Source organism: Zingiber officinale, chromosome 3A, assembly GCF_018446385.1.
Source record: "Zingiber officinale cultivar Zhangliang chromosome 3A, Zo_v1.1, whole genome shotgun sequence".
Lineage (NCBI taxonomy): Eukaryota > Viridiplantae > Streptophyta > Magnoliopsida > Zingiberales > Zingiberaceae > Zingiber > Zingiber officinale.
The window spans coordinates 19513938-19538310 of NC_055990.1; the positions used below are offsets into that span (position 1 = coordinate 19513938).

Here is a 24373-nt window from a genome sequence, read left to right on the forward strand (position 1 = left end):
TAATGACTTTTCCCAGTTGTAATTTGTTGACTGATAAAAAACATTTACTAATCATGTTTTTTTTTGTATCATTTGGTTCCATTTGTCAATTATGGATTAGCTAACCTAACAATCCAATCCAACTCATTATTTGAATTTTTCTTTATATAAACATAGAAAATTCTCTAAATAATAAACTTAATGAATTTTGTTTTACTGAATTATTCAGTACAATAAAATGACTGTCTGAAATAATTTATTTTGCATTGGTTGACTAAATTGTGAAGGGAGTCTGATGTAACAGTAAAATTATTACTTTGTGATAAAAAAGTCACGGGTTCGAATCTTAGAAACCTCTTTCTGAAATAAACTTTTAGTCTACCAAATTGTTTGACTAAACAATTTAATATATATATTAGGTTATTCTAGTCAATTAAATTGTCTATAAAACTCAGTTAATTTAATCAAATTGTTTCATAAATTTTGCATTGTTAAAAAAATTTGGAAAATATGTATTCATTTATCAAATCAAAAAATATTTACTTCTCTTTCGAATTCCTCTCAGCAGCTTCACCAAACCACAGCTTGGATCTAGAATCAATCAAATTGGTGAAAAACTGAAGGGTTTTCGTTTAACAATTTTTAAAAATTGTGTTTTAACATTGAAATTAATCTTAAAAGAAAATTATCATCTAAGTTACTCATTAATTAATCATATTAGATATTGGAAGGGTGTTCTAACTAACATTCGTAAACTTTGAGGGGTCATTTTGATAGATAGTAAACATTGACAAACATCTTAAAGATTGCCCCAAAAACGAATGCCATTTTGATCTTTTAACAATAATAATATAATTTGCAAAAATAGAATTTACGTGTAATTTAATATTTTTGGAGGTTTAATTAATTTTTTAATTATCTATGAATACACGGAGGAGAGGAGTAGAGATGTTTTCCCTCGCTCAAGCGGCTCACGAGGAAACCACGTGCCGAACCTAACGGTAACCTCTCCGTCACCTCCTTCACGCTCGCTGTCATTTGATTTGCTCGCTTTACTTCTTCAAAAATCTCTTCCGCAAATTCCGCTTCGTAAATCCAACCCATCCACTGCCGTCCTCCGTCTCTCTATATGATCGATCGAGCCCCTGCGATCTCGTTCTTACTAACAAGAAATCGATCGAGACGAAGATCGAAATGTCGCCCAATCCGTGCCGAAAGTAGTGAGACGGAGCTCGAGGAAGAAGGGGACGGGAGGGAAGAAAACCGATGGCGGAGTCGGATTGCAAAGCACAACTTGCGTCAGAGATCTTCTCCGCCTCGATCCTCTTTTCCTCCTGTGCTCACCGCGGCCGATCGCGCAATGCGCCGCCCTTCGTCGATTGGTATCTCATTCTTAGGGTTAAGTCCGATCTACTAATTCATCTTCTTCTCATCTGAAACTTTAGATCGCGATTAGGTTATTGATTGAGGCGCGTTGAATCTGTAGGTCGATGAAGAGGCGGAAGCGGATGTTATAAAAAAGCAATATCGTCGACTGGGTACTTGCTCTAATCGCAAGATCAATTTGCCGTTTAATTGGTTGTTTTTTCCTCCAAAAAGATCACTTTTTTGCAGCGTTACAGCTTCATCCGGATAAGAACAGGCACCCTAAGGCTGAAGCAGCTTTCAAGGTTGTGTCTGAGGTAATGTAACATGGTTTTCAAGTTTCAACAGCTGCTATCACTAGAAATCGGGATATTGTCTGTTGCATTCCTTCTATTTATTCATCAGTTTGCAAATTTATTTAGATTTGATCGGGGCAAATTAAAACTCTGTTTTATTTTTGGTTGTTCGCATGAACTCTAACCCGAGTATCTATGTTTCACATTGTTTGGATTATGCCTTGGTAATGGTGGACCGAAATAATAAGACCGAACACTGTTAGATTTCTGTAGCTAAATTATACTTGATCTAATGATCATTTTGTTGCAATAACTAAGCAATTAGGATAGAAAATTGCTCATCTTTATTGTATGTATATATATAAAATATTAAATTTTCAGTAATAGTTTAGTAAATTGGGATTATGATCTAGAACCTCTTACCCCAATTTATCCATGGTCAGATAATCTTCTAAAACATAGTCTAAGATAGGATTATGTTTTAGCTCAGAAGATTAGGATTATGATCTACAGACTCTGCACATCACAGGCTTATGAATGCTTGTCGGACAAAACAACACGAAGAGTTTTCAACTCCGAAAGGCGAAAGTTCTTCTGCAGTGAATGCCATAGACAAAAGTTTCAACCCAGCCTCTCTAGGACTATCAACAATCACGAAAATCCAAGTCCCGGGTTTCAAAAGCTGAGAAGAGCCCTGACAGCCCTCAAGGAAGCCAGAAAGAGATTCCAAGAAGAGTGCAACGTGATAGAGGCTTGCTTGAACTTGAACACCAACGCAACTTTTCAAGATGCATCACCAGTCTTTGATCCATCTCTTTACTTGCACCACACCAGCTATCCACACAGCAGGAGAATTTTCGAATCAAGTGATGGCCAGAAAAATATGAGAAAAACTAGATGTGCGTCTCCAGTTTATGAAATCAGAACAGATCAGAAATCAAGCAGAAGAAAAAATTGTAGTTTCGGAATCTGAGTTGCAGATAAATTGTTTGAGAAGTAGCATTCTTAAAATTATATCCCAAGTTAATTTCTGTTTATACGAAGGTTTCAGGCTTCACAATAATCGATTCATTGTTTAGGTCCCCTACTCATTTTGTTTCTTTAATCATGTTTTTTTTTAGTTTTGTCTCAAATGTAAGACTGGTCATTCTTTCCAGGTTTGCCTTGTCAATGTAAGTTTTAAGCACAATGTAAATTGTTTGGTCAACTTGCTGAATATGACCTGAAGTTTTGTCTCTCAATAAATATAATTTGATTTTTTTTTTTAAATTTCATAATTAGGTGCAAGCCAGTGTTTATTCCTTCTTGATATGTTATCAAATCAATCAACAATCCCTTGTTGTCTAATATTATCACACAAACAATAGTTATACAATACACATGGATTGAAACTCCTGAAGAATTTGTTTGACAATAACATTTGTTTATTTTTACTTAATTTCAATTAATAAAGTTAATTTAAATAGATATCCATATTTTACAATTCGATTAATCCTGGGATAGATCAGGAATGGATTCAAGAATTAGAAATGAACTGGACTGGACAAATCAAAGGTTTGAGTGCGGAAGGGGTGGGTTATCAAAATAAAATGAATAAAAAAAAAATGAAAGAACAAATTAATTTTCATTAATGTTAAATTATAAGCTATAAAATATTCATGTAATTTTTTTTATTAGATTAGATTGGTCTATGATTACATGGATAATCTGCATTTTATCGGACATTTAACGAGTATAAGAATTTTTTTTTTTTTTTCATATTGCTAGCTATGATCGATTAAATCCATCTTATTTGTTTTTATATTCTCAAAAGTTGAGTTAAGATAAAATAATATTTTTAACTATATTTTATATTTATTATATTTTTGATAAATTTAATTGAGATTGCCGCTATAATTTAATCGGAAATTAATGAGATTATAATATATGATTATCTCAAAAATTAATCTATTTAGCGGATTCTGCGCTGATGAGGGCGCCCTCCAGGGTGTTGGAGGCGTCCTCCACTGGCCTTATAAGGTAGTCTCGAGTAGCAGCTTGGGAGAACAACAAAAACGTGATCCATCTTCCGTGCACTATTCAAAGAACCATCCAATAAAGTTGTAGCAAGGCACCGACGACCTAAAATTTCGAATTTCCTATTCTTAAGTTGTTGGTATATTTTCTTACTGTACTTAATTGATGTACTCTAAACTGTAACTTTTGCAAACTTATAGTGATTGCCCAAAGTAAACGCTCAACGAGCGTGAGTATTGGAGTAGGAGTCGCCCCAGGCTCCGAACCAAGTAAAAAACTTGGTGTTTGCGTGTTTGTAATTATTTTATATATTTCTACTGTGTTTTACTCTTAATCTTCTAAAACGAAAGTGAAAGCCACGAGCGCTATTCACCCCCCTCCCCCTCTCTAGCGCTTTCGATCCAACACTTCCTACTGTTCTTCTCCTTCTTCCTCTTTGGTCGAAACCTCCTTGTTTAGTTGCTAGCACAACCTTAGGTGGTTTTCTTCTCTTAGTTTGTGAATTCGTGAGACGGACGGAACGTGCTCATGTGGAACCGAAAGAGGCGATAACACTTAATCGTGCTGAGATCCAATGAGAACAAAGTTGTTGTCAGGAGTTCATGTTTACACAACAAAGGCATAACTCTCATCACAACTAGTATACGGTTCCCTTCGCATGGATCTTCTGGAAAGGATCTTGAAATTATATTCCGTTGCGCTTACGTTATTTTTGCATTCAAAATCCTTATATTAAGAACACTGAAAATTGGATCGAGTGGTATTGCATCAATTTCGAGCAATATAAAAATTGCTCGAATAGTGGTTGCACCAATTTAGAGTAACCTGACTATAATATCAATTGTAGGATCAAAGAAAAATGTTAGAAGGGGGTGAATAATATGTGTTGTTTTTCCATGTTTTCAAAGAAACTTGAGAGATAATGCAGCGGAAAATAAAGTAAAGAGAACAAGCACAAGGCTAACACCCTTCTTTTTACTTGGTTCATAGTCTAGCAACTACTAGTTCAAGGTCCGCGATCGTTAATTGCTTCCGTTAGGCGATTCACTAAAAGCACAATGATTACAAAAGTAGTTCGAATACAATGCAAATACAAATGTTACTGACAACTTAAATGAGTAGCAATTTTGGTGTTGAGCAATGTTTAGGTGTCTTAACGAAGGTTTTGGGGTTGATGCAAGTATAGAAGTCGTAGAAAAAATGATGATTGAGGTGTTGGTCAAACTCTTCTTTTATAAGCCTTTCTAGGAGCCTGGATCCCTTCTAGGTGTCTCAATCAAGGCTGACATGGTATGACCTCAATGAAGCTATATCCGTCAAAACTTATCCTAACCTAGGTGCTTAGATCCTTCCAAACGCCTAGAAGCTGACGTACTCTTGCCAATCAGAAGTTGCCACTCATCTTGCCGTCAGGCTAGGGTTAGGGTGCCTAGAGCCCTTTTAGGCGCCTATATCAGCTCTTTTCAGAATTTAACTCCTACATCATAGAGTTAGCGTAGAATAATAATATGGGCAAAAGGCGATTCGCTCACCCCAAGCACTTCCGCTCATCCTCAAGCCAACACAGAAGAGGTAAATCATGGGTGACTACTAGTCTTGGGCAGTTGAATAACGCATGGGGAGAGCAAGCACTCGGTTGCTAGCCAGGATTTGACCCCTAGACCTCATAGTGACAACACCACCATGCGCTAGCTAACTGTCCATCTTGAGGGGATAAAAATCAAAATCGATTAACACATAATAATAATAATAAAGTGCAAAGTAGGCAGCCCAATTTGAAACATCTAGTCTTGACTTTTAGGTTTCTAGTGAAATCCTAGGTCAGACTGATGTCTACTGTTCCTTTTCGAGGAACACGTTCTCACTCACTCTTCTCAGAAAAGATTATCTTTTTGCTAAACATCCAATCCAACTTTTGGTCAGCATCCAATTTGGACCTTCTGGGCTTCAAGGACTCATCTAGACTTTTTTTCTGGCGTCCTCGACCCCCAAGATTTCCCGCCTAGTGTCCTTGATCCCTAAACCTTCTGTTCGACGCTCTCGATCTACCAAGTCTTCTGTCCAATCCACTCGACCAGGACTTTTTTGCCTAGTCCACTCGACCAGGACTTCTTTGTTCAGTCCACTCGACTAAGATTTCTTTGTCTAGTCACAACTAGGGTTCTCCCTTTGCCTAGTGTCAACTAAGACTTTTACTTTACTTAGTATCCAGTCAACTTGACCAATTAGGACTTCCTAATTAAACTACTTATATACTTAGTCAATCTTATTATATCATAACACATCTCAACTTTAAATCATTTATCAATATTAAAATCAAATTCAATTATCTCGTACTTTCGGCGTCAATAAATTATCCCAAATCAATAAATCCTGAAGAATTTGTTTAACAATAACATTTGTTTATATTTACTTAATTTCAATTAATTATTTAATTTATTCCATTAGTGGAGATGTGAATGGGTTGTGCCTTAAGCATTGCTTGCGCTTGACTCAACCCAGCTATGTTGTGCCACTTAACTCGATCCTGATTAACTTTGCATTTGTGATTAAAATATAAGTTGATATGTCTCTTAATGATTCTTTTCAAATCACAATCCTCTCCGTCATTTTGAGAGTTTAGATTAACAAAACAAAATTTTAAGGAAGTTTAAATATTAGAGGAATTTAAATAGACACCGTTGAGATATGTTTAAAAGTATAAAAAAAAATTATTAATATTAGGAGAAGATTTAATTTTATCGAGTGACGCAAAGGAAAATAATTTTAATTCGAAACATCAAACAATGATGCAGAAAAGTAGTTTTTTCCCCGAACTATATAACGGTAAACCGCGTGAGTTGGATATGGATCACGATACGGACAGTAGAGATTTCGTAAAAACACACGTGGACGGACAAGATACCAGGACGGAGACGCGTAATGTCTGCGCTGCGCTTGTGTTATTGTTTTATTTTAAGGGGTTGGACTTTGGAAGGGAGATCGAAGACGACCAGTGGCGAGACTAAAGATTCCAATTTCCTTGCGATTTCTCCTTCGCTCGCCTCACCATGTATATAAGAGAGCGGAGGGCGCCTTGCGACTCCGCTATTTCCATCTCTTCGGTGTGCAAGCTACAATGGCGTCCAGCAAGCGGCCACTGTCGGAGGGCGGCGACATCGGAGAGGGTTCGGGGAGACTGAAGCGATCCCGGTCCTTATTCTCGTGAGATTATAGATTAGGATTATGGATGATCGAAAGTTTCTTCCTTTTGTCTTGTTTGTCCCTTTTGCCTAGCTTTCTTTCTCATTTGTAGAGGCAGAGATGCCAATTGGCCGCGGATCAGCCTCCCTGTTTTGACGCGAGAGGATTTGCTTCCTCACAGAGCGGTAAAAGTCTGATCTTGATTTTGAGAGATGCGTGATGGTTTCTTTTGCTTTGAAGGTCTAGTCTGGTTAACCCAGCCTGATACGTTTTCAAATAACTCCTTTTCTTGATTCGTCAATTATAGTTCGAAGCCTGTGCGTACGATTCAATTATCGTCGCACATCCCTAATTTCCTCTTTGGAAAATGAGATTAATAGTTCGTCTCTCTGAGATTAACCGAACCAGTTTCTAGTAGATTCAGCTAGTTTTTAGAAAGTGAAAAGCAGCTAGATCATGAAGTATAGTTTTACTCATACTCATTCTTGGTACATACATTAAGAATATTTCTAGCGTAACATAATTGAACTTAAGCTTGATGAGGACCTGCCTATCACTGAAGTTTCTACAGTAGAGATACTTGACATCCTTGTTTCATTCGAAGATGATTGTTTTCAGGTGTTTTGTGTCATCAACTCAAGCAGTTTGCAGTAACCCTTTGTGCACTGTTACTAAGCTAATGGACAAGATGAATGAAATAGAACTAATCATAATCACCCACCATTTCTATCCTAGTGCTTGTACTTTTGTGTTCCTAAGGTCGAAATTCCAAATAATCAAAGATAAACTTGCTGGAATATGTTGCTTGCTGGTCTTTCCCCTAAGCCAACTATCTATATCGATCCTTATGATGGCACTGACAATTTCATAATAATGAAATGACAAGCATATCAAATAAGAATAGCAGGAAATGGCATGCAATCTTTAAAAAAGAGGTCAAATCTCTATGATCAAGTTTCCATATAGTTGACATAAAAGAAGTTATCATTTCTATTAGAATAAATAGTTTTAAGTTACCTGAGCTTTGTTGTGTTTGTTGGATCCATAGTTTTAAATAATTCATTGATCTCTTGAGTAGATGCAAGAAGTAAGGCCCCTACTCACTGATTCTGCACCTCCAGTTCCCAGGTAATTTACTTCCATACAAAAATTGTTTAGTACTGTCCTACTGAGAGTATTTTAGTAATTTCTTTTATATGTGAGGTTGATGTTTCAAAATGTTTGCTGGCTGTACTTAAAATTTGGAATTAGTGATTGACCAGTATCTTAAACATTCACTCTTCTCTGAAAGATTGAATATGCATTAGAAGTGTTTTATGCATTCTACAAAATAATAGCAAACAGAAAATAAATCCTGTTCAGATATCAGCTGCGGTTCCAGAATTGCTTGCCACCCTGTGTTTACACATGCCACGAAATAATGGCAAAGGATAAGGATCCTCTTCAGATTTCACTGGTGGATACTGCCACAGGGGACTGTGTTGCTTCTGGTCCCCTGTCTTCAGAGAATATAATGGTTCTGGTTCTCGATGGTCATTTTTGTGGTACTAAACAAAGAGACAAGAAAGAGTTCGAGAATCATATTGTCCATCAAAGAGTTGATAAAGGGCCACTGCTTAAGGGCAAGCTGGTAATTCAGCTGACAAGTGGTGTTGGGTATCTTCAGGATATCAGTTTTACAGATAACTCCTCTCGGAGACCAAGCAAGAAGTTTAGGCTAGCTGTTTGTTGTGAAACTGAAGGAATTCAAGAAGGAATAAGCAATCCGTTCCGGGTAAAAGAGCATCGTAGTTATCGTAAGTCCATATCATTTTCTGTTTCTGTGTCATTTTATTCTATGATTTTTTACTTTTGTTTTATATACAATACACTTCACGAGTACATTGAAAATAATTGATCCATGAAACACTTGACAAATTTGTTATTTTATTGAAATTGTCTTAAGATAGAGAGAAGTACAAGGCAGAATAATGTAGTCTAAGGTACCTTCTTTTCTGATTCTTAGGCTTCTGAGTAACTTAAAAGTATCTTTTAAAACTGAATTACAGTGAGAAAAGCATCATACTCAATGCAATACTCCAGTGTAAGAAACTCGTCTAACATGTTAGTTGTCTTCATTTTGTTCTGTTATTACTGGTTTTAAGATGGTACTATGATCATTGAAATCTTTATGGAGATAATCTAGAAAAGAACAGGACCTCCTGTTTCGGTACAATCAAAATTTCATATCAGACAACAATTAGGTGTTTGATCCCTAATTGTGCTTGCAGCATAATGCCAAAGTAGAATTCAGATGCTGCAATTATCATTATCAATGTAGTCATATATAAGTAGGCCAAATATTTTTATTGTAACAAAAATCCTGCAAAAGTACCTGGGCCATTGACCTTACATGTTCTTCATCAGCTTAACATATATAAAGCTAGAATGTATGCTTCAATAAGAACATCCCATAACAATTTCAGTGAATGAGAAGCATCATCCTCCAAAATTAACTGATCAAGTCTGGAACCTTGTAAACATTCGGAAAGATGGTGTATATCACCGAAGACTAACAGCTGCTGGAATCCTTAATGTGCAACAATTTTTACAAGCTCTTTCTGTTGATCCTGAGAATCTGCGCAGGGTAAAGCAATACCTAACAGTTCTTATCTTTCCAATCATGTCGCATGCTTAATATTGAACCTAATTCCTGTAATGTTTCAGTTACTTCAGAATGGCAGCTTACCCAAGAGAAGAATTCCAGACAAGGAATGGGAAGCAATTATTATAAATGCTCAGGAATGTTTTCCAGGCGATCAGCTTTATTCTTATGATGTTGGGCAGGATAGCACTCTCATTTTCAACTCTGTATATCTGCTCCTTGGAGCAAAAGTTAATGGCTGGTATCATGATATCAAGAACCTCAATGCAACTGACAAGGTTCTTCATAATACTCTCAATAATACACATTGATTTAACTGATTTTATATACTGACTTCAATGCATCTCCAACGAGTTGGGTGGTAAATATGCGTGTGCCACCGCTATCCCAATTAGTTGCATGTGTGGATTTTGCTTAAGTGGATATGCATGTTTTGGCTTGCAGGCTTTTCTAGAGAAGTTGCAAAGACAAGCATTTGAGTATCAAGCGAGCATTAAGTTAGATGATATGTGTATTCAAGAATTTAGTGACTTGGTCACAGCATCAATCTCACTAAGCGTGCCATGCCCACAATGTTCAGGTAATTCAGGATCTTTGTCTACCAAACAATAGCTCTTAGAAAAATCTCATGTTGTGATGGTCTTTGTGTTTATAAAATTTTGGACAGTTGAAGCATCTAGGCAAGTGAAGTTATTTGAGTCTTTTGCACCACCATACAGCCAGCTTGGACATACTAATCAGGAGGATACATCAGAACAATTTCATCCTCTTGTACGTACTGCAAGATTAACTACATTGTTTTCTTTGCATTTCTGTGATCCACAGAAACATGGTGAAATTAATGACTCAAAGTTGTCATTCGTTCTCATTATTAATAAGAATGTTATGCTAATGATTGGTAACTTTAGTACTTGGATCAAATTTTGAACAAGCAGCTCAATAAGTTTTATACTGCACTAAACCATGTTTGTGAGATAATATGCTTCATGGAGTTCATTCCTGTTAGGAGTTCTCCAAGTAGTTTATTCAAATTAGGAGTTAAACAAGGATAAAATTTATCCATTTCAAACACTCTCTCCTTGCTTTAAACAACAGCTGTAAAACAAGGGATCCATAACATGCGCTATCATCTTCTTTTTTATTTTATTTTATTATTTTTTTTTTTGCAATTCCATTTTCTGATTAACAACTCAATACTTGAGATGTTGAGATGGTCCATTTGGCAACTAATGCTCATAAATTCTGTTTTTTTTTATCAGACATTGATTTACCATCTTCATCTAGCAATTACAATGCTCACTTATGCAACATCTAGGCAATCAATTTCAGATAAATATATGATGATTAGTATTGTTGTCAAGTGTCAACCACTTAAATCTGATTATTTTTTTTTTTACTGACTGAGTTCTTATGCATGACACAGAGCCCATATCTTCCACATTTGAAACAAGTAGGTATACACCAGGCATAACATCTATAAGGTTTCTCCCACCCCAAATTTGTCAATATTGTATGTTCTGCTTTTATTAGTTTATACCCTTTTTTGTTTATATCTAAGAGATGATGTAAGCATTTCTTGCCATTTTCCTACTATTTGGAGCAAGTCATTGCTCCCTGTGAACTAACCAGTGGTCTTACTTGTGTCCACAACCCTTTCAAATTAAAACTAACTCATTGCTCCTTTTATATCTCCTGGAATTTTGGTCAGACAATACCACCAACCCACGCTGCATTTCCAGGACAAAACTTAGAGGAACTAGGAAGTTCATGCTTTTCAGGTAGATGTGCATCTATATGATGTTCACCATACTTGATTCGACGTGTTCTTTGATTTACTTAAGTTATCCAATTATGCTTCACAGCCTCAGATCCTCACATATAGCTATGAATTTTCAGATTATGTTCAGCCAGAAGTCGATAGCAGCATGCCAGATATTTACATACCAGATACTTGCAACTTTCAAGATGTGTTTCAGCTCGAAGATTTGATGGATAACCAGGTAGGTGCTACTTTTACACTGTTATTTATGCCTCTATGCATCTACTTTCTCTAACCATTTGGCCTATATTACTTGGGTAGGAAACCAGATTATGGGCATATGTTTCTTTTTTTTCCTCCAAAAAATGAGGACAATGGGAACTTGGTAGAAAGGGACCCAAATTTGGGACACAAGTATTTGGATCTACTTCTACCTATCACCCAAGACTCAAACTCAGACCCAATAATCCCTTGCTTGAATCCAGTGTTGCGATTAATTTCCCTAAGCAACCAAGGGTTTGGTTTGGGACTGCTCTAGTGTCGCAAACCCCTAATAATAAGATATTAAAATTAGGGCCTCACAAGTCTCCTCCTTCCTCCTCCCTCCTCCCTCCTCCCTCCTATGCTGCTTGTTTCTACCTCTACATGAGAAAGTGGAGCAGTTGCTTACTCTGGCTTGTTAACTTATGTTTCATACCCATTTACATGTCACGAATATGGGAAGGGGGAAATGTCTAGTCTGAGTTTCATTGCATTCAATTGGATAGTAATGCAGAAGTGAATTTCTATGGACTATCATCAATTTCTAATTTAGCGAGGCTACTTTTTCTTTGCTGCATGCTCTATTGCTAAAATCTAACAGAATATATCGTTGGTCTTCAATATCAAATGTGGTTTATATATATTGGCTCAAGGTTGATATGATAAACACACATGTACAAACAAGAAATTGTGATGGAAAGATCTACCTGAAGTGTGATTTTTCCCATGGTTGTAGCCGTCTAGGTCATTGGTCTAGATTTCATTTCGATTAGACAAAACTGAGCTGCATCCTGATGAAGTTTACCAAGGAAAATGGGAATAGGACCTCATTGTGGTTAAACAGTTCGAGAAAAGGGTAATTCTCACTTCCCAATTGGTCACTTTCTTCATGTCAATAGGAATCATACATTTCTTTTGATCAACATTATTTTTTTTTATGCAGTCTGAAATCAACAATCACCCTGGTTTCTTCGCTGTCAGTAGTGAACATGTGTATCCAAGGCGTTTATCTTTTAGTAGCCTGAGTGATAATGAGATCGATGAATTTTTAAGGGAACTTGAACAGTCTGATCCAATCGTGAGATCTACCAGAAAGTGGGTCAAGCTCGTCGCCGTTCTCAAGTGGGGACTTTTTGCCTACATTTCTGCTAGAGAGTTGGGTAATACATCTGATCATCCGATTATTCCAACCATGGATAACCGAAGAACAATTATGTAGGGAGCAGACTTCAAACCCAGATTGGAGACTCTAGGAGAATCCTTTGGGCCTTCCCTAAGATGAATGATGATGGCATTTGCAGCTTAAAGATTGTAATGTTCCATGTGTAGATTTTTCTGTATACAGTATATATGTATATATATGAATTGACTAATGATGATCCAAGGACATTCTCTAGCTTGAACAAAATACTAAATGAATAAAGAATTTATGCACCAACAGTTATCTGATACAGTGGTGAGTGAACTAGCTGGAGGGGTTCTAGCCAAAGATTTAATTTTGTTGTTTCTGCTCGGAATAGGGAATAAATAGTTTTATATTTAATATAGTGTGAGGATCTTAAAGCATTTTTCCTACATGCGAGAATGATTTTTTTCTTTAATTACAAACATTGACTTCCGTAATAACAATGCTTATGATAACTTGTCTGTTGAACCCTTTTTGTTGCTTTTCTTTTTGTTATTTTGAAACAGCTTAAGTCATGTCAATTTTTGACATTGCTTTTGATTTCTCATCCATGATATTAGAAATTTTAATTGTCATTAAGTTATACTCATGCCATTTAGCATAAATGAAAAATGGAAGAATATAAAATTCAAGGGATTGTAGAAATAAATTTATAGAACTTTATAGGGGATTAAAAACTTTTGCTAATCACATCAATGTAGAATTAGATATAAACTTCTGGCTTTTGAGTCGCACATCAAATCTAAACTTGGTTGCTGCTAGACCAAACAATTATTGATCATCAATGTGTTTTTGATGAAGTGAAACTATATCTAAGGTGTGCTCATTAAGCATTTACAATTCATGAGGTGCAATTTGAAAAACAAAAATTGAAACTTGTGCGAGTGGCTTGGAAAATTTATTGACTTTTTATGGATTGATTCTTCCTCGGAACCTCTCATCAAGACATGGTGATAATGTATTTCAAAAAGAAATGGCAGTAATTGGTTAAAGGGGCAGGGCATGAACATGACAAGTCAGCATATGGAAGATTTCTTAATCCTCTCTTCCCCTTCCATCCTCCTAACTAAACAAACTCAGTATCCTCCCTCAACCAATTCTCTCGCCGCCGCCCCCTTCTTCGACCTTTCACCCTTCCCATTCCATCCACCGAAGCAAACAAAGGCTTTAGAATTTGAACTTACGATAAATTTCATCAGAATGTACACATGATAGATAATCTTTGTCAAAGTACACCTACATCAGGTTCAAACATTAAGCTTAATCTATATTAACAAACTAGCAAAACAAAGTCCAGGTGATAAAAATTTCTGTCTTACCTTTGTGATCAAGCCTACTTGGAATACCAGCTAGGCCTCCTCTCCCTGTGCCTGCACTGCACACATGGATTATCGGCGGAGGGAACATCTTCAATGATCCGCAAAAGCTCTTGTATAGGAATACTAGAATGAGAAGTATGTTTCAACAATGAGCCATCAGCATCGTCCAGACCCATGAAGCACAAATCCTCCCACTGGAAAACTGATTCAGCATACTTGTACTTGGAATTACGCCTAAATGAACATACAATAACAGTCAATAGCCGGAGAAAGTTGGAAGCTAAAAATTTAGTGACAAGGAAAGAATGCTAGTACGAAACCTGGAGTTAGATCCTAAGTACGATTCGATGATGCATACTTGAAACTGTCTAAATCGTGCAAATTAGAAGTTTGGGAAACGGGAAAAGACACTACCTAGACAATAACCATAAGTTCGAATGTATGAATGCTAGATCATCAACATAACTCGAATTTAGCCTGTCTCTTTGCACTTTGGATATGGTACTCCGTGGTCTCTCAACTGAAAAAGAACTGATGTACTGAGCTCGTTCGTATGGCCACCATGAAACTTCCACTAGTGGAAAACATTGTTTTTGGGATTTCTGGCATCTCTCTTGGCTATGGGTGACGAGAACTTCCCCTTCTTCTCAATGAAGGACAGAAATTGTATGCGAATAACATCCTGGCGATCAGCATTTGGGTGCATTTTACATATGGCAGCAATAGCACCCTCAAATGCCTCATCATCTTGATCTGCACACAAAAGCAAGTTCACAACTTCTTAAAAACCATACCGAAAACAAGTTGCAAGATTAATGATGAAAACATCATAATAGTATTACAAAGGAGGATCAATAAATGAGCCAAAGAATGAATCTACCTGGAGGGCATCTCTTCCTACATCCCGGTGCCGGAAGTTGTAGGTATTCCTCACCGTAGTACTTTGGAATGAGTGTGTAGGTCAAACAGTGTAAGGGAAATTTCTTCTTGTTCCACCCTGTAAGGACCTTTTCTTCCACAATTACATACATATCTTCAAGCCCGCTCAGATTTTTCTTTAATTTTCCCCCAGCATATCATCCATTTTCTCGCATACCTCGCCGATAAGAGGACCATCTTGATCAGAAAACTTGATGATCTTGTATATTGGTCTGATAATCTTGTATACTAAACAACTTCTTGTCCTGTGACTTTCAGTAAATCCAATCTCGATAATCTTGGAAGATATTGACAGAATGGGGATGGTATAAGAGATATCTAACTATACCTTTAGTGGTTTGATATGTCTGCTTAAGCCAAGGAGGTGTGCTCATAACATCCTTTAGTATCAAACTTGAAGTGTGAATCATGCAAGGATTCCAAAATAAGCGAGGATACACTTGTGCCACTTCATCACTAGCAGTGTTGCAGTTGATTGAACTGTCGTTATCAATTGAACATACAAACCCACCTTCTCGATTACTTCTAACATGAAATCAGAAATGCCTTTCTGTGATTTCTCTCAACTGCTACAAAGTCAAGGGCATTCGAGAACATGGATCCAAATTGGTTTGAAGCCCAAATGTTTATCAAAGGTAGGTTCTTTATGTCCCTCCAACCATTTGATACAATTGAAATTCCAAATTGTGGCCGCTTCTACTTATGGAAGTTGCTCTCTCATAAGAGGGACTTTCATAGCTCAATTCTTGACTAATTGCCAATACCATTTCTTCCCAATATGGTGATCGCAGAACACTGAAGGGGAGGTCGTTAGCACATAAGCATCGTATTACTTTAGAATCAACGTCATCTCTATCCTGCGTCGAATACTCCTGCTCAAAAGAACTTACACAGGACAAAGGCAAAGAAGGTCCTTGCCAAGTTGTTCCTGAACCTGCATTGAGCTTCAAAGGAACGACATTAGGTGAGCTCTCAATGTTCTCAACTTCCCTTTTTATTTGCATTTGTAGATTTTTGCAGGTGTAGCTATCATGATACATCTTGTGGCAATACTTACACTTGAAGACATGAGAACCACCATGAGAATTTCTACACTTTTCCCCTTTGACAACATGTTTCCACAGCGCAGTTGCACTAACATTTGATTGAGTATCATCAGCCAATTGTTCCTCGAGTTCTTGCTGCGCTCTATAATCTTCACGATAAACCAAATTTTAATCCTCAAATACGAAGGGACCATCCCCAAGGACCGGAAACTCCATTCCCGGCCCCCTTCATTGGTGGCTGTATGTTCTTCAAAAGGACAACTAAAAGACATCTCCTGAAAGTAATATTTCTTAACATTTTTCATCAACAAAGCAACCAAATGATTTAGTAATTATCATAATGCAAAAATACATCACCATCATCGATCATCAATTAGTTAGGAAACATCTAATTTTAAATTGTACCAAATCAACAAACTTTTGGCAAGGTTCCATCAAAATCTTCCTTTTCTCACTCTTCCAATTCTCTTATGAGTATATTGTAAGTATCCATTGATTCAATACTCTAAGAACTAATAGCAAGAAAATGGCTCGAACTATTGCCATAGAACTGGATAGAGGAGCCGATAATAATGATGGCTAATGAGTAATGATGCAAAATAAGAAGAAATTAATGATGAAAAACGGTTAAGTAGAGAAGGGTAAAGATCGTAGCTTTAGTATTCCACAATTTTCCTTTCAGCAAAAGGCCGATTAATCGAACTAAACAGTAGAGAACAAATCGTCATCTACTCAATTCCGAAATACCAGGAAATCAATACACAGAAGGCAAGAAGAAGAAGAAATGCGAGGTAAAGAAACCTAAGGATTGCACCTGAGGGAATCGGACGAGAAACGGGCGAACGGGCGAACGAGGGGAATCTTAATGGAGAAACGCACTGCGCGGGGCGAGTACTGGACGCCGGTACCGTGTTCGAGGAAGAGAAGGAAGCGGAGAGAGTTCAGGGATTGGGGGATACGCGAAACTGGTGGAGGGGAAACGACCGGGGAAGATTCCAGCGATGATGGAGCGCCTCCGTGACCGAGCAAGATCCGGTCCGTTAAATGAGGGGAAAAACATAAAAAAAATTTGATCCGGTCCGTTAAATGAGGGGAAAAACATAAAAAAAAATTGATACGGTCCGTTAAATGAGGGGAAAAACATAAAAAAAATTTCCGGGGTGTTGCGAGAATCGAACTCGCGACCTCTCGCACCCGAAGCGAGAATCATACCACTAGACCAAACACCCGTTGTGATTTATGATGATTTAAATATATTATTAAGTAAATATTACATTATCACCATCTTGATTTCAAGTGGCATGTAGTCCTATAGACTCTTTTAAATTTCCTACCATCATATTTTTCATATAACGTAACGAAAATATTAGAGTTTCTTGTAAGAAAAATAACTTTATAATATTTTAAATCCTCAATTTTATCAAAATTAAGATGATAAATTTATTATCATTGGCAGAATACTTAAAAGGCTAAATCAAAAGGACACTTAAATCCATCATGATCCAGAAGATTAACATTGATAGCATAATTCCACATCAAAATCTTTTTTTTTACATGGAGACTTTAAATTACTCATGGTGATCATACATTTAAACAATAACTATTGGCTGAATAATAATTGGGCAAATTGGCTAAATAATAACTGAGCAAAATTTTAAAAAGTGCCCCCTTTTAAAAATAAATAAATAAATAACACACTGCTCCACTATATTTTGCAGGCTGCCTTCTTATAGCTTCTTTTCCACATCTTTGTGTTTAAGATGCATCATCATTGCACCGGATTATTTAACAGTGACAAGCAGCTTAAATGTTTCACTGAGAATCTCAAGATTATAATTTGTTCATCTTCTGTTCTTTAGTTGTCTTGCTTACATCTTTTCACTGAAGTTTAAGTTTGCTGATCATCCATATGTTTCCTCAACTCATTTGCTAATGCCCCCTGCAATGTTGTTTTAGGCTGGTGGACATTGCTTCACATTGCTACAGAGTATGAGCATTAGCTTCCTTCAGTTCTATCACAAGCTCCACTCCGACCAGATTGATCAAGTGTTGTTCTTGTTGCAGTTTTTGATGTGTCATTCATACTCATGAGCAAAGAACAAAGTTTCTCAGTAAGTACTTGTGTTTGCAAAAAAGATACACTACTATATATTTTCAGTTTCGCTAGTTGAATTGGTCAGATCTGATTTGGAATCGAAGATGCACTACAATATCTAGATCAGGTACCGCTAAAAAATCAAACTGAAGATTGAACTGTATGAATTCCTAATCATTGGTCCAATAAGCGGACCAGCAGATCGATGAACATGTTGATCCAGACATTGAGTAGGAGGTCAAGTAATGTTTGTCAGATGGATCAAATGTCAATCGAACAAATAGTAGATCTAGGCGAACTGTTCATGCACAACACTTTGTTATCGTAAAATAATGATTTCATATTATATTATAGCAAATGGACAGAACAGAGTGCATACTTGCATGTTTACACCAGTTCATTGCACATAAAATCTACTCTCCTCCGAGCCAGAAACTACTATCAACACCTCAAATCAAATGTCGATTCACAAAACAAAAAACAAATAAGGTACTTGGTTATCGGAGAGTCCACCCTCGAGTTCTTATTCAGAAATCAGAACTCAAATGCCTACATTATCTAGAGACAAATGAAACAACAGTAGTATATCAACAACTGCAAGATACAGAGAGATGTTTATTTATTTAGATTTGAAGCATGTGTACCTGCTTATTTATAACCGACTATAACCAATGACAAAGCATAGAGGGTGACAGAGATGAGGACTCCTGAGATCAAGTTGAAGAGCAACTGCTTGTTGTCCGTGTTTGGTATAATTGCCAGCTTCAGCTTGTTTGTCAGATCAAATATTCGGCGTGCAACCTGCAGGACGAATTTCATGACAAGTTAATACTCCATTTGATCTCCATGTATGCATCAATCTCTAATTTCATAATTTGGTGTTCAATGTTTATTTACAGTGACAAATATGATGGTGTTGAGCAAAAAGTTCAGCATCGGGTAGTTGGGTATGATGGACAGTAGTTTTCGGGGTTGTGCATCGGGCTTCCCTGATCTGCATTGTCACAAACACGATCCAGGAAGCTTCATGTAAAATGTTAAGGTACACTTTCAAACTCAAATGAAAATATAGGAGTGTGTACCTTAGCCATATATGAAACTGTGTTATGTAGAACTCCAGTGTCACCTTTCCGAGCCACCTTATTGTAGCAAGATATTCAGTTAACCTGTCTCCAATATAATCAACCAACAGTTGCAATGGTTGTGAAAGAATGAGAACAATACCCGAAAAGTGCAAGGGTATAGCTTCGAAATTCTGGAGTGATGTTCCGCAAGCAGATATAGACACTGATTTCCCAATAGTTGCAGAATGATTGTATCAGCAATAGTTATAATTCATTGATAACAAAAAAAAATGGAACGAGATAGAGAATATGGTACGTGATGGGTATCCATGATGTATATGGATGGTATCGGTTGTAAGTATACTTTTCAAGCTTGTAAATGTGCTCATACCATAGATAACCAACCTGTAATTTGGAAACATAAATGGGGTGAAAAGAAATTGAGTAAGGAACAAATCTTGAATTTGAAGTATACCGCAAGGCAGATTGCAGAGATACAAGTTTTGATCAACATTCTCAGCTTCACTTCTGTTTGTTCTAATTTTTCCAACCATCCTTCTACCTGTATCAAGGATACACACGGTCATAACATTGTTAAGGTGTCAGATTATCGACCAGAATCCAACATGTTCCCTAATATGGACAGGAATTTACAGTCGGATGGAAGTAGGCATATATCATTCCCAATATCCATATATAACGATCTAGGCCAGCACGGAAATTCCATTCATGCATCGGTGGGTATTGCCTCGTGGCGTCGGGATCATTGTATGCTGAAATTTAAGGTATATTTATCAGTTTGGACATTGGGATGAAGCGAACAAGATAGAATCAAGTTCTAATGATACCCACCTAAAAGAAAAGCAAAAGGGCTCCAAACAAAATCATACACACGAGGAATCTCCCACATTATAACGATCACCAAGAAGCATATAGCAATTTTGATTGCAATCACCAATCCAATCCCATTGTATTTGTTAAGAATTCCAAGTGAGCAGTAGACCATCAGGGTGAAAAATGTGTGCATGGGGCAGATGTAATACAACATATAGTGGTTATCAAGAACGATGCAACAAAATGTCACTAAAAAATTCAATCGCCACATCATCTGCTCAACAGGAAAAAGACTCTAGCTTTGATTTCAGATTTGGAAGTGAAGTTTCTAAGAAAAGAAACATTATTTGAAAGGTTATAACCTGGCAAAATCGTGCGAAGCTGAAATCTTTCCGGATATAATAATATGAGAAGTTGCCAAATCCAGTCATCCACACATATGCAGCAATAAAAACACGAATGGCATTGTAATATTCTTTTGAATTAAAGTAATGATACATCACAAAGAGTACCTGAAGAGGAAAGAGAGTATCAAGTTCTAGTCACAACCTCAACAATCTGAGTTATAAAATTCTCTAGAGTTCAAAATTCTCCAGGATGACAGATTGTAGTGCTAGTAAACCGAATATGAACCAAGTACAAGGAACATAAATGCTTTCCTCAGAGAATTGTTATCTTACTTGCATCCATCCTTTCCATTCCTCGGTTTGGTGCCTATTGAGATATAGAACTGATTTTGACGAGAATGGAGAAGTGTCATGATGGATCTTGAAAGAGGTCATTGCTGCTACAAGAATGAGCAGGAAATACAGAAAAAGAAAAAGATCCCTGTTGTAGCTCTGCAAAAGACAAAAGGAAATTCAATTATATTCCTCTCAGATTGAAGAAATTATAAAAATCTGGAATTATTCTGAATTCAGAATAAGTTCACGCCCCTTGGAATTATTTAGAGTGAGGTAACTCCGTAACCAACTGGATATTCATCTATAGCAGTGTGTTATAATGGTGGGCTAGGCCACAATATCCTTACATAATTTTTGAGTTTTGGAGCATATATTTGTTTCATATTATGGCTGAATATGTGCGGTCCAGCAAACTTTGCCAGATTAGAGGAGCATGTGATTGGTATAGTAATCACTCTATTGTCAAGAGGTTCTGGGTGGTTCATGAGATCATATAATTTGTGAAGTACAAACTTTAAATGTGTAAAGTTGGAATGTATTCATTTTCAGTAGATCGTGAAGAAACAGAACCTTTATGGATTCTCCAAAGAGATCAGTTCTATCGCATAGGTAGAAATAAGCCAAGAAAGCTCCAAATTCTGATCTGAAAACCAACAATGTATCAGTTGAACAAGTTCTTTCTATTAAGCTAGAATAGCATGCAAATACTTACGCGGCTCTTAATATTGATCGGTTCTCTATCAGAAAATCCTTGTCAATCATGAAAAACCTAAGTAGCGGCATCAAACAAGTGCACTTATGAGTGACAGTGGCAAACATAGAGTTTAAGAGAAAGATAGCTATTTTTTATTCGAGAAACCTGAAAAGTCCTGGTTTTTGTTTGTGAGCTCTTGAAGATGTCGGCAAATGGCCTCCCTCCAACAATTGGCTTTTAGCTTCACCCCCGAGTAAAATGTCATCAGAGACAGTGAAATTGCCATTTGCAGGCCTGCCACTAAAATTAGCAAATGGAGAAAAAAATAATCAAGGATAGAACAATGTGTGATACAAACTGATCAACATCAGAATTCTGAAATGATAATTGATGAGAGTAATCTGAATTCTGAAATCTATTAAGCAACTTGCGTTCTCAAAATCCTCGAGTTGTTCCAGAACTCTAGCACTTCAGCATACAACCATGACAAAAGGATGGGAATGAACCCAATAAGCACTGCCATCTGCAGAAAGAACACGCCCAAATCGCATCATCTAGTGCCCAAAGCATTCGACTAAACCACAAAATATCGCAAAGAACCCTAGTAGAGTCGGACATAAAATCCCAGCATTTTCCCCCAAAAAAACAAAAAAAATTTCTTCAACTGCCGTTAAATCACTTCAAAAACTCACGATAACCAAGAAAAATCCGCGCACCTGGCCAGGCGTAACCCATCCTGCAACCCCCATCTGAGTTCTTCCGGAACCTGAGAAGAAAAAAAAACAGAAACGGGAGGACTCGAAGGGCTTTCAAACCTCAAAGGCGCGACATTTCGAGGTTACCAAATCACCTTCAACAACACGGGAAAACTCCGCCTTTCTTGCTCGAGAAGCGCTGACCTTCCTGAGTTTCGCGGCGGAAGAAAGGCTGGGTCCATTAGTAATGCTACGGCGGGAAGAGAGGGAACACGCTAACTTAACCGGTTCCAGTAAACAAGATAACTTTTTTGTGCCCCCAAATGCCTCATAGTTTTTATTTTATTTTATTATCATAATGGCTCCACGAGTTATTTAAATAATAATTTTTAAAAACATGTATATATAATACTCATCTTAATAAAAAAATTAAGGGTGTTTTAATTTTACTTAAATCGCAGACAAACCCATGAAATGCTTTGCAAAATCAATACAACCGTCAATGATAAACACTACTGCAAAAAAAACTTATTATAATTTGTGACTTTTCCTTTCTACAAAGCACCTTTTATAATCCTACAGAGCCTTTTAACTTTTCTTTCCACTAAAATAATTAAAATTATAGCGTTAACGCACTTTCTAAGATTTTAAAACTTAAAAAAATGAAATATGTCGAAGTTTGAAAGGCGGACTGCAAAATCTACAAACATGGGCCGGAGTGAAACTTTCCCTTCCATGATTGCAATTTTGTATTTTCTCCCGTCTTTTTTTAGAACTTTTTAACCGGGCCGTGTCGGTTGGATTTGTCAGTTAGAGCGACATTACAAAAGTAAGAATAGACCGGTGGCAGAGAGACAACGATGGAGAAGATGCCAATTACATCATCTAAATAAATTATGTATTGCCGTATGCAAATGAGAATTGAGCTTTGGTCTGGTGGTGGCACCAGGTGATTATATTTATTTTTAATGCCTTGTCAATTCATATTAGGAATTACGGACGGCTATTAATATTTAAAATAGTGATTAAAGTAAAAAGAATTGAGCTTTGTTCTGACTCGACTCACTAGGTACGTGTAGGGGCGTAGCTATATTACGAGGAGGGGGTGCGATCGCTCCCTCTGGAAGTTTCAAAAATATATATATATATATATATATATATATATATATATAGTATATATTTGAAAAATCCTCGTCGTTATTTTGACCAATCGATTCACCATCGTTTGTCACCGGAAGATTGAAATTGGTCACATATTTAGAAAACTCTTGTCTATAAGCTATCCATTGGTACCATTTTTACAAAAAAATATCGTGACTTGGAATGTTAAATATTAAATTTTAAAAATAAAATATATAATAATAAATGAATAAATTAAATGTAGAACACAAATGAGAACACTAAATTAAAATTAGATCGGATTTGAACTAAATCCAGCATATAGGCACACATATAATGATTATGTTGGTTTAAATTGGAATTGATTTGGTTGAGTTATGACCGAAGCAAATTTAAAGTTTAAGCGAGTTCGATTGATTTAAAATGAATTATGATAATTTTGAGAAAATTTTATCTTATATATTTTTTCTCTCTACGCACACTGAGCCTTCATCGTGTCATATGTCATCACCGCTATAGGAATGTTAAATATTATGAGAAAACGATATCATAAATAATTTTTCAACTTTAAGATATAGATAAGTTTTAGAAATTGACGGATCATTGTTTCAATTAGACCTTAGAGCTAAGGTCGAAAATTTTAAGTTTAAAATCATTTTTGGCTCCTTAAATTTAAAATTAGATTTTAGATTATGAAAATCGACTAGTAATAATGTTTGAAAATTTTAAAAATAGTCTCTTCTAGTTTAAAATCCTGACTACGCCACTGGGTACGTGGTTATTAAACCGTCGATAAGAAAAGGAAGAGTTGTGTTCGTTTGAGAACAATGATCATCCTTTCACTTTCTGAAGAAAATTGACTCTGACTTGTATCTAGTTGGTTGAGAATATTTGACCGTGATTATTTTGGTGAGCCCATTGCCACCTGCAGCAACTGAGCACGTAATGATTTCAGGTACTAACTTATCATTTGAGCTGTAGAAATTAAAAGAATGAAATATTAATCATATTATTAAATTTAAAATTAATTAAGAAATAAAGAGTATAAGACTTTTATATAATTAATTATAAAAAAAATCTAAACCCTAAATTAAAAAGATAAAAGTTCAAATTGTCCTCAAGACTATAAACAAATAATTCTAATAGATTATATAATATAAATTATATAATATAACATTCTCTCTTAAACTCACGAT

General features: G+C 36.4%; 3 protein-coding genes, 1 long non-coding RNA gene and 1 other non-coding gene across 15 annotated transcripts; 2 read left to right on the top strand and 3 right to left on the bottom strand.

The window, feature by feature from the left end:
- Window positions 1-688: 688 nt before the first annotated feature.
- On the top strand, window positions 689-2881 carry LOC122051263 (chaperone protein DnaJ-like). The gene is made up of 4 exons (XM_042612292.1): window positions 689-1377; window positions 1466-1517; window positions 1594-1661; window positions 2170-2881. The coding sequence occupies exons 1-4, from the start codon at window positions 1246-1248 to the stop codon at window positions 2611-2613; spliced, it is 696 nt and encodes a 231-aa protein (XP_042468226.1). The 5' UTR covers window positions 689-1245; the 3' UTR covers window positions 2614-2881.
- Window positions 2882-6637: 3756 nt separating this feature from the next.
- On the top strand, window positions 6638-12887 carry LOC122051260 (calmodulin-binding protein 60 B-like). Of its 7 annotated transcripts, XR_006131407.1 has the most exons (12): window positions 6638-6860; window positions 6952-7024; window positions 7918-7967; window positions 8202-8635; window positions 9305-9465; window positions 9546-9761; window positions 9928-10063; window positions 10151-10254; window positions 11192-11261; window positions 11380-11483; window positions 12240-12359; window positions 12447-12589. XR_006131407.1 is itself a non-coding variant. In XM_042612284.1 (11 exons), exons 1-11 carry the CDS (start codon window positions 6775-6777, stop codon window positions 12720-12722), a joined length of 1710 nt encoding a protein of 569 aa, XP_042468218.1. In that variant the 5' UTR covers window positions 6638-6774; the 3' UTR covers window positions 12723-12887. The 7 variants fall into 7 exon arrangements, 5 of the variants coding, with proteins under 5 accessions (XP_042468218.1, XP_042468219.1, XP_042468223.1 ...); XR_006131406.1 differs by having other exon boundaries at window positions 11380-12359; window positions 12447-12476; XM_042612284.1 differs by lacking the exon at window positions 12240-12359 and having other exon boundaries at window positions 12447-12887.
- Window positions 12888-13643: 756 nt separating this feature from the next.
- On the bottom strand, window positions 13644-17045 carry LOC122051265. Of its 5 annotated transcripts, none has more exons than XR_006131409.1 (6): window positions 16808-17045; window positions 16005-16268; window positions 14889-15881; window positions 14423-14761; window positions 14009-14242; window positions 13644-13925 (listed from the first exon to the last, which is right to left on the bottom strand). It is a non-coding gene; the product is annotated as an uncharacterized LOC122051265 (long non-coding RNA). The 5 variants fall into 5 exon arrangements; XR_006131411.1 differs by having other exon boundaries at window positions 14889-15891; XR_006131412.1 differs by having other exon boundaries at window positions 14889-16254.
- A 105-nt stretch (window positions 17046-17150) lies between these two features.
- On the bottom strand, window positions 17151-17222 carry TRNAP-CGG. Its single transcript has one exon. It is a non-coding gene; the product is annotated as a tRNA-Pro (tRNA).
- Window positions 17223-18407: 1185 nt separating this feature from the next.
- LOC122051262 (protein REDUCED WALL ACETYLATION 2-like) lies at window positions 18408-22321 on the bottom strand. The gene is made up of 17 exons (XM_042612290.1): window positions 22214-22321; window positions 22080-22129; window positions 21795-21886; window positions 21529-21663; window positions 21382-21438; window positions 21240-21312; window positions 20667-20825; window positions 20349-20498; window positions 20005-20260; window positions 19807-19925; window positions 19628-19714; window positions 19469-19557; window positions 19313-19375; window positions 19171-19227; window positions 18986-19082; window positions 18733-18889; window positions 18408-18646 (listed from the first exon to the last, which is right to left on the bottom strand). Exons 2-16 carry the CDS (start codon window positions 22110-22112, stop codon window positions 18737-18739), a joined length of 1620 nt encoding a protein of 539 aa, XP_042468224.1. The 5' UTR covers window positions 22113-22129; window positions 22214-22321; the 3' UTR covers window positions 18408-18646; window positions 18733-18736.
- Between the last annotated feature and the right edge of the window lie 2052 nt (window positions 22322-24373).

Coding starts and splice junctions, on each gene's coding strand:
- LOC122051263 (XM_042612292.1), top strand. CDS start 1,246: ATGGCGGAGTCGGATTGCAAAGCACAACTTGCGTCAGAGATCTTCTCC. Junction 1,518..1,593: donor AAAGCAATATCGTCGACTGG/GTACTTGCTCTA, acceptor ACTTTTTTGCAG/CGTTACAGCTTCATCCGGAT. Junction 1,662..2,169: donor CTTTCAAGGTTGTGTCTGAG/GTAATGTAACAT, acceptor TGCACATCACAG/GCTTATGAATGCTTGTCGGA.
- LOC122051260 (XM_042612284.1), top strand. CDS start 6,775: ATGGCGTCCAGCAAGCGGCCACTGTCGGAGGGCGGCGACATCGGAGAG. Junction 10,064..10,150: donor GCCATGCCCACAATGTTCAG/GTAATTCAGGAT, acceptor AATTTTGGACAG/TTGAAGCATCTAGGCAAGTG. Junction 10,255..11,191: donor CAGAACAATTTCATCCTCTT/GTACGTACTGCA, acceptor AATTTTGGTCAG/ACAATACCACCAACCCACGC.
- LOC122051262 (XM_042612290.1), bottom strand. CDS start 22,112: ATGGGGGTTGCAGGATGGGTTACGCCTGGCCAG. Junction 21,439..21,528: donor CAAAAACCAGGACTTTTCAG/GTTTCTCGAATA, acceptor GCCGCTACTTAG/GTTTTTCATGATTGACAAGG. Junction 20,499..20,666: donor AATGGAAAGGATGGATGCAA/GTAAGATAACAA, acceptor TTTCCTCTTCAG/GTACTCTTTGTGATGTATCA.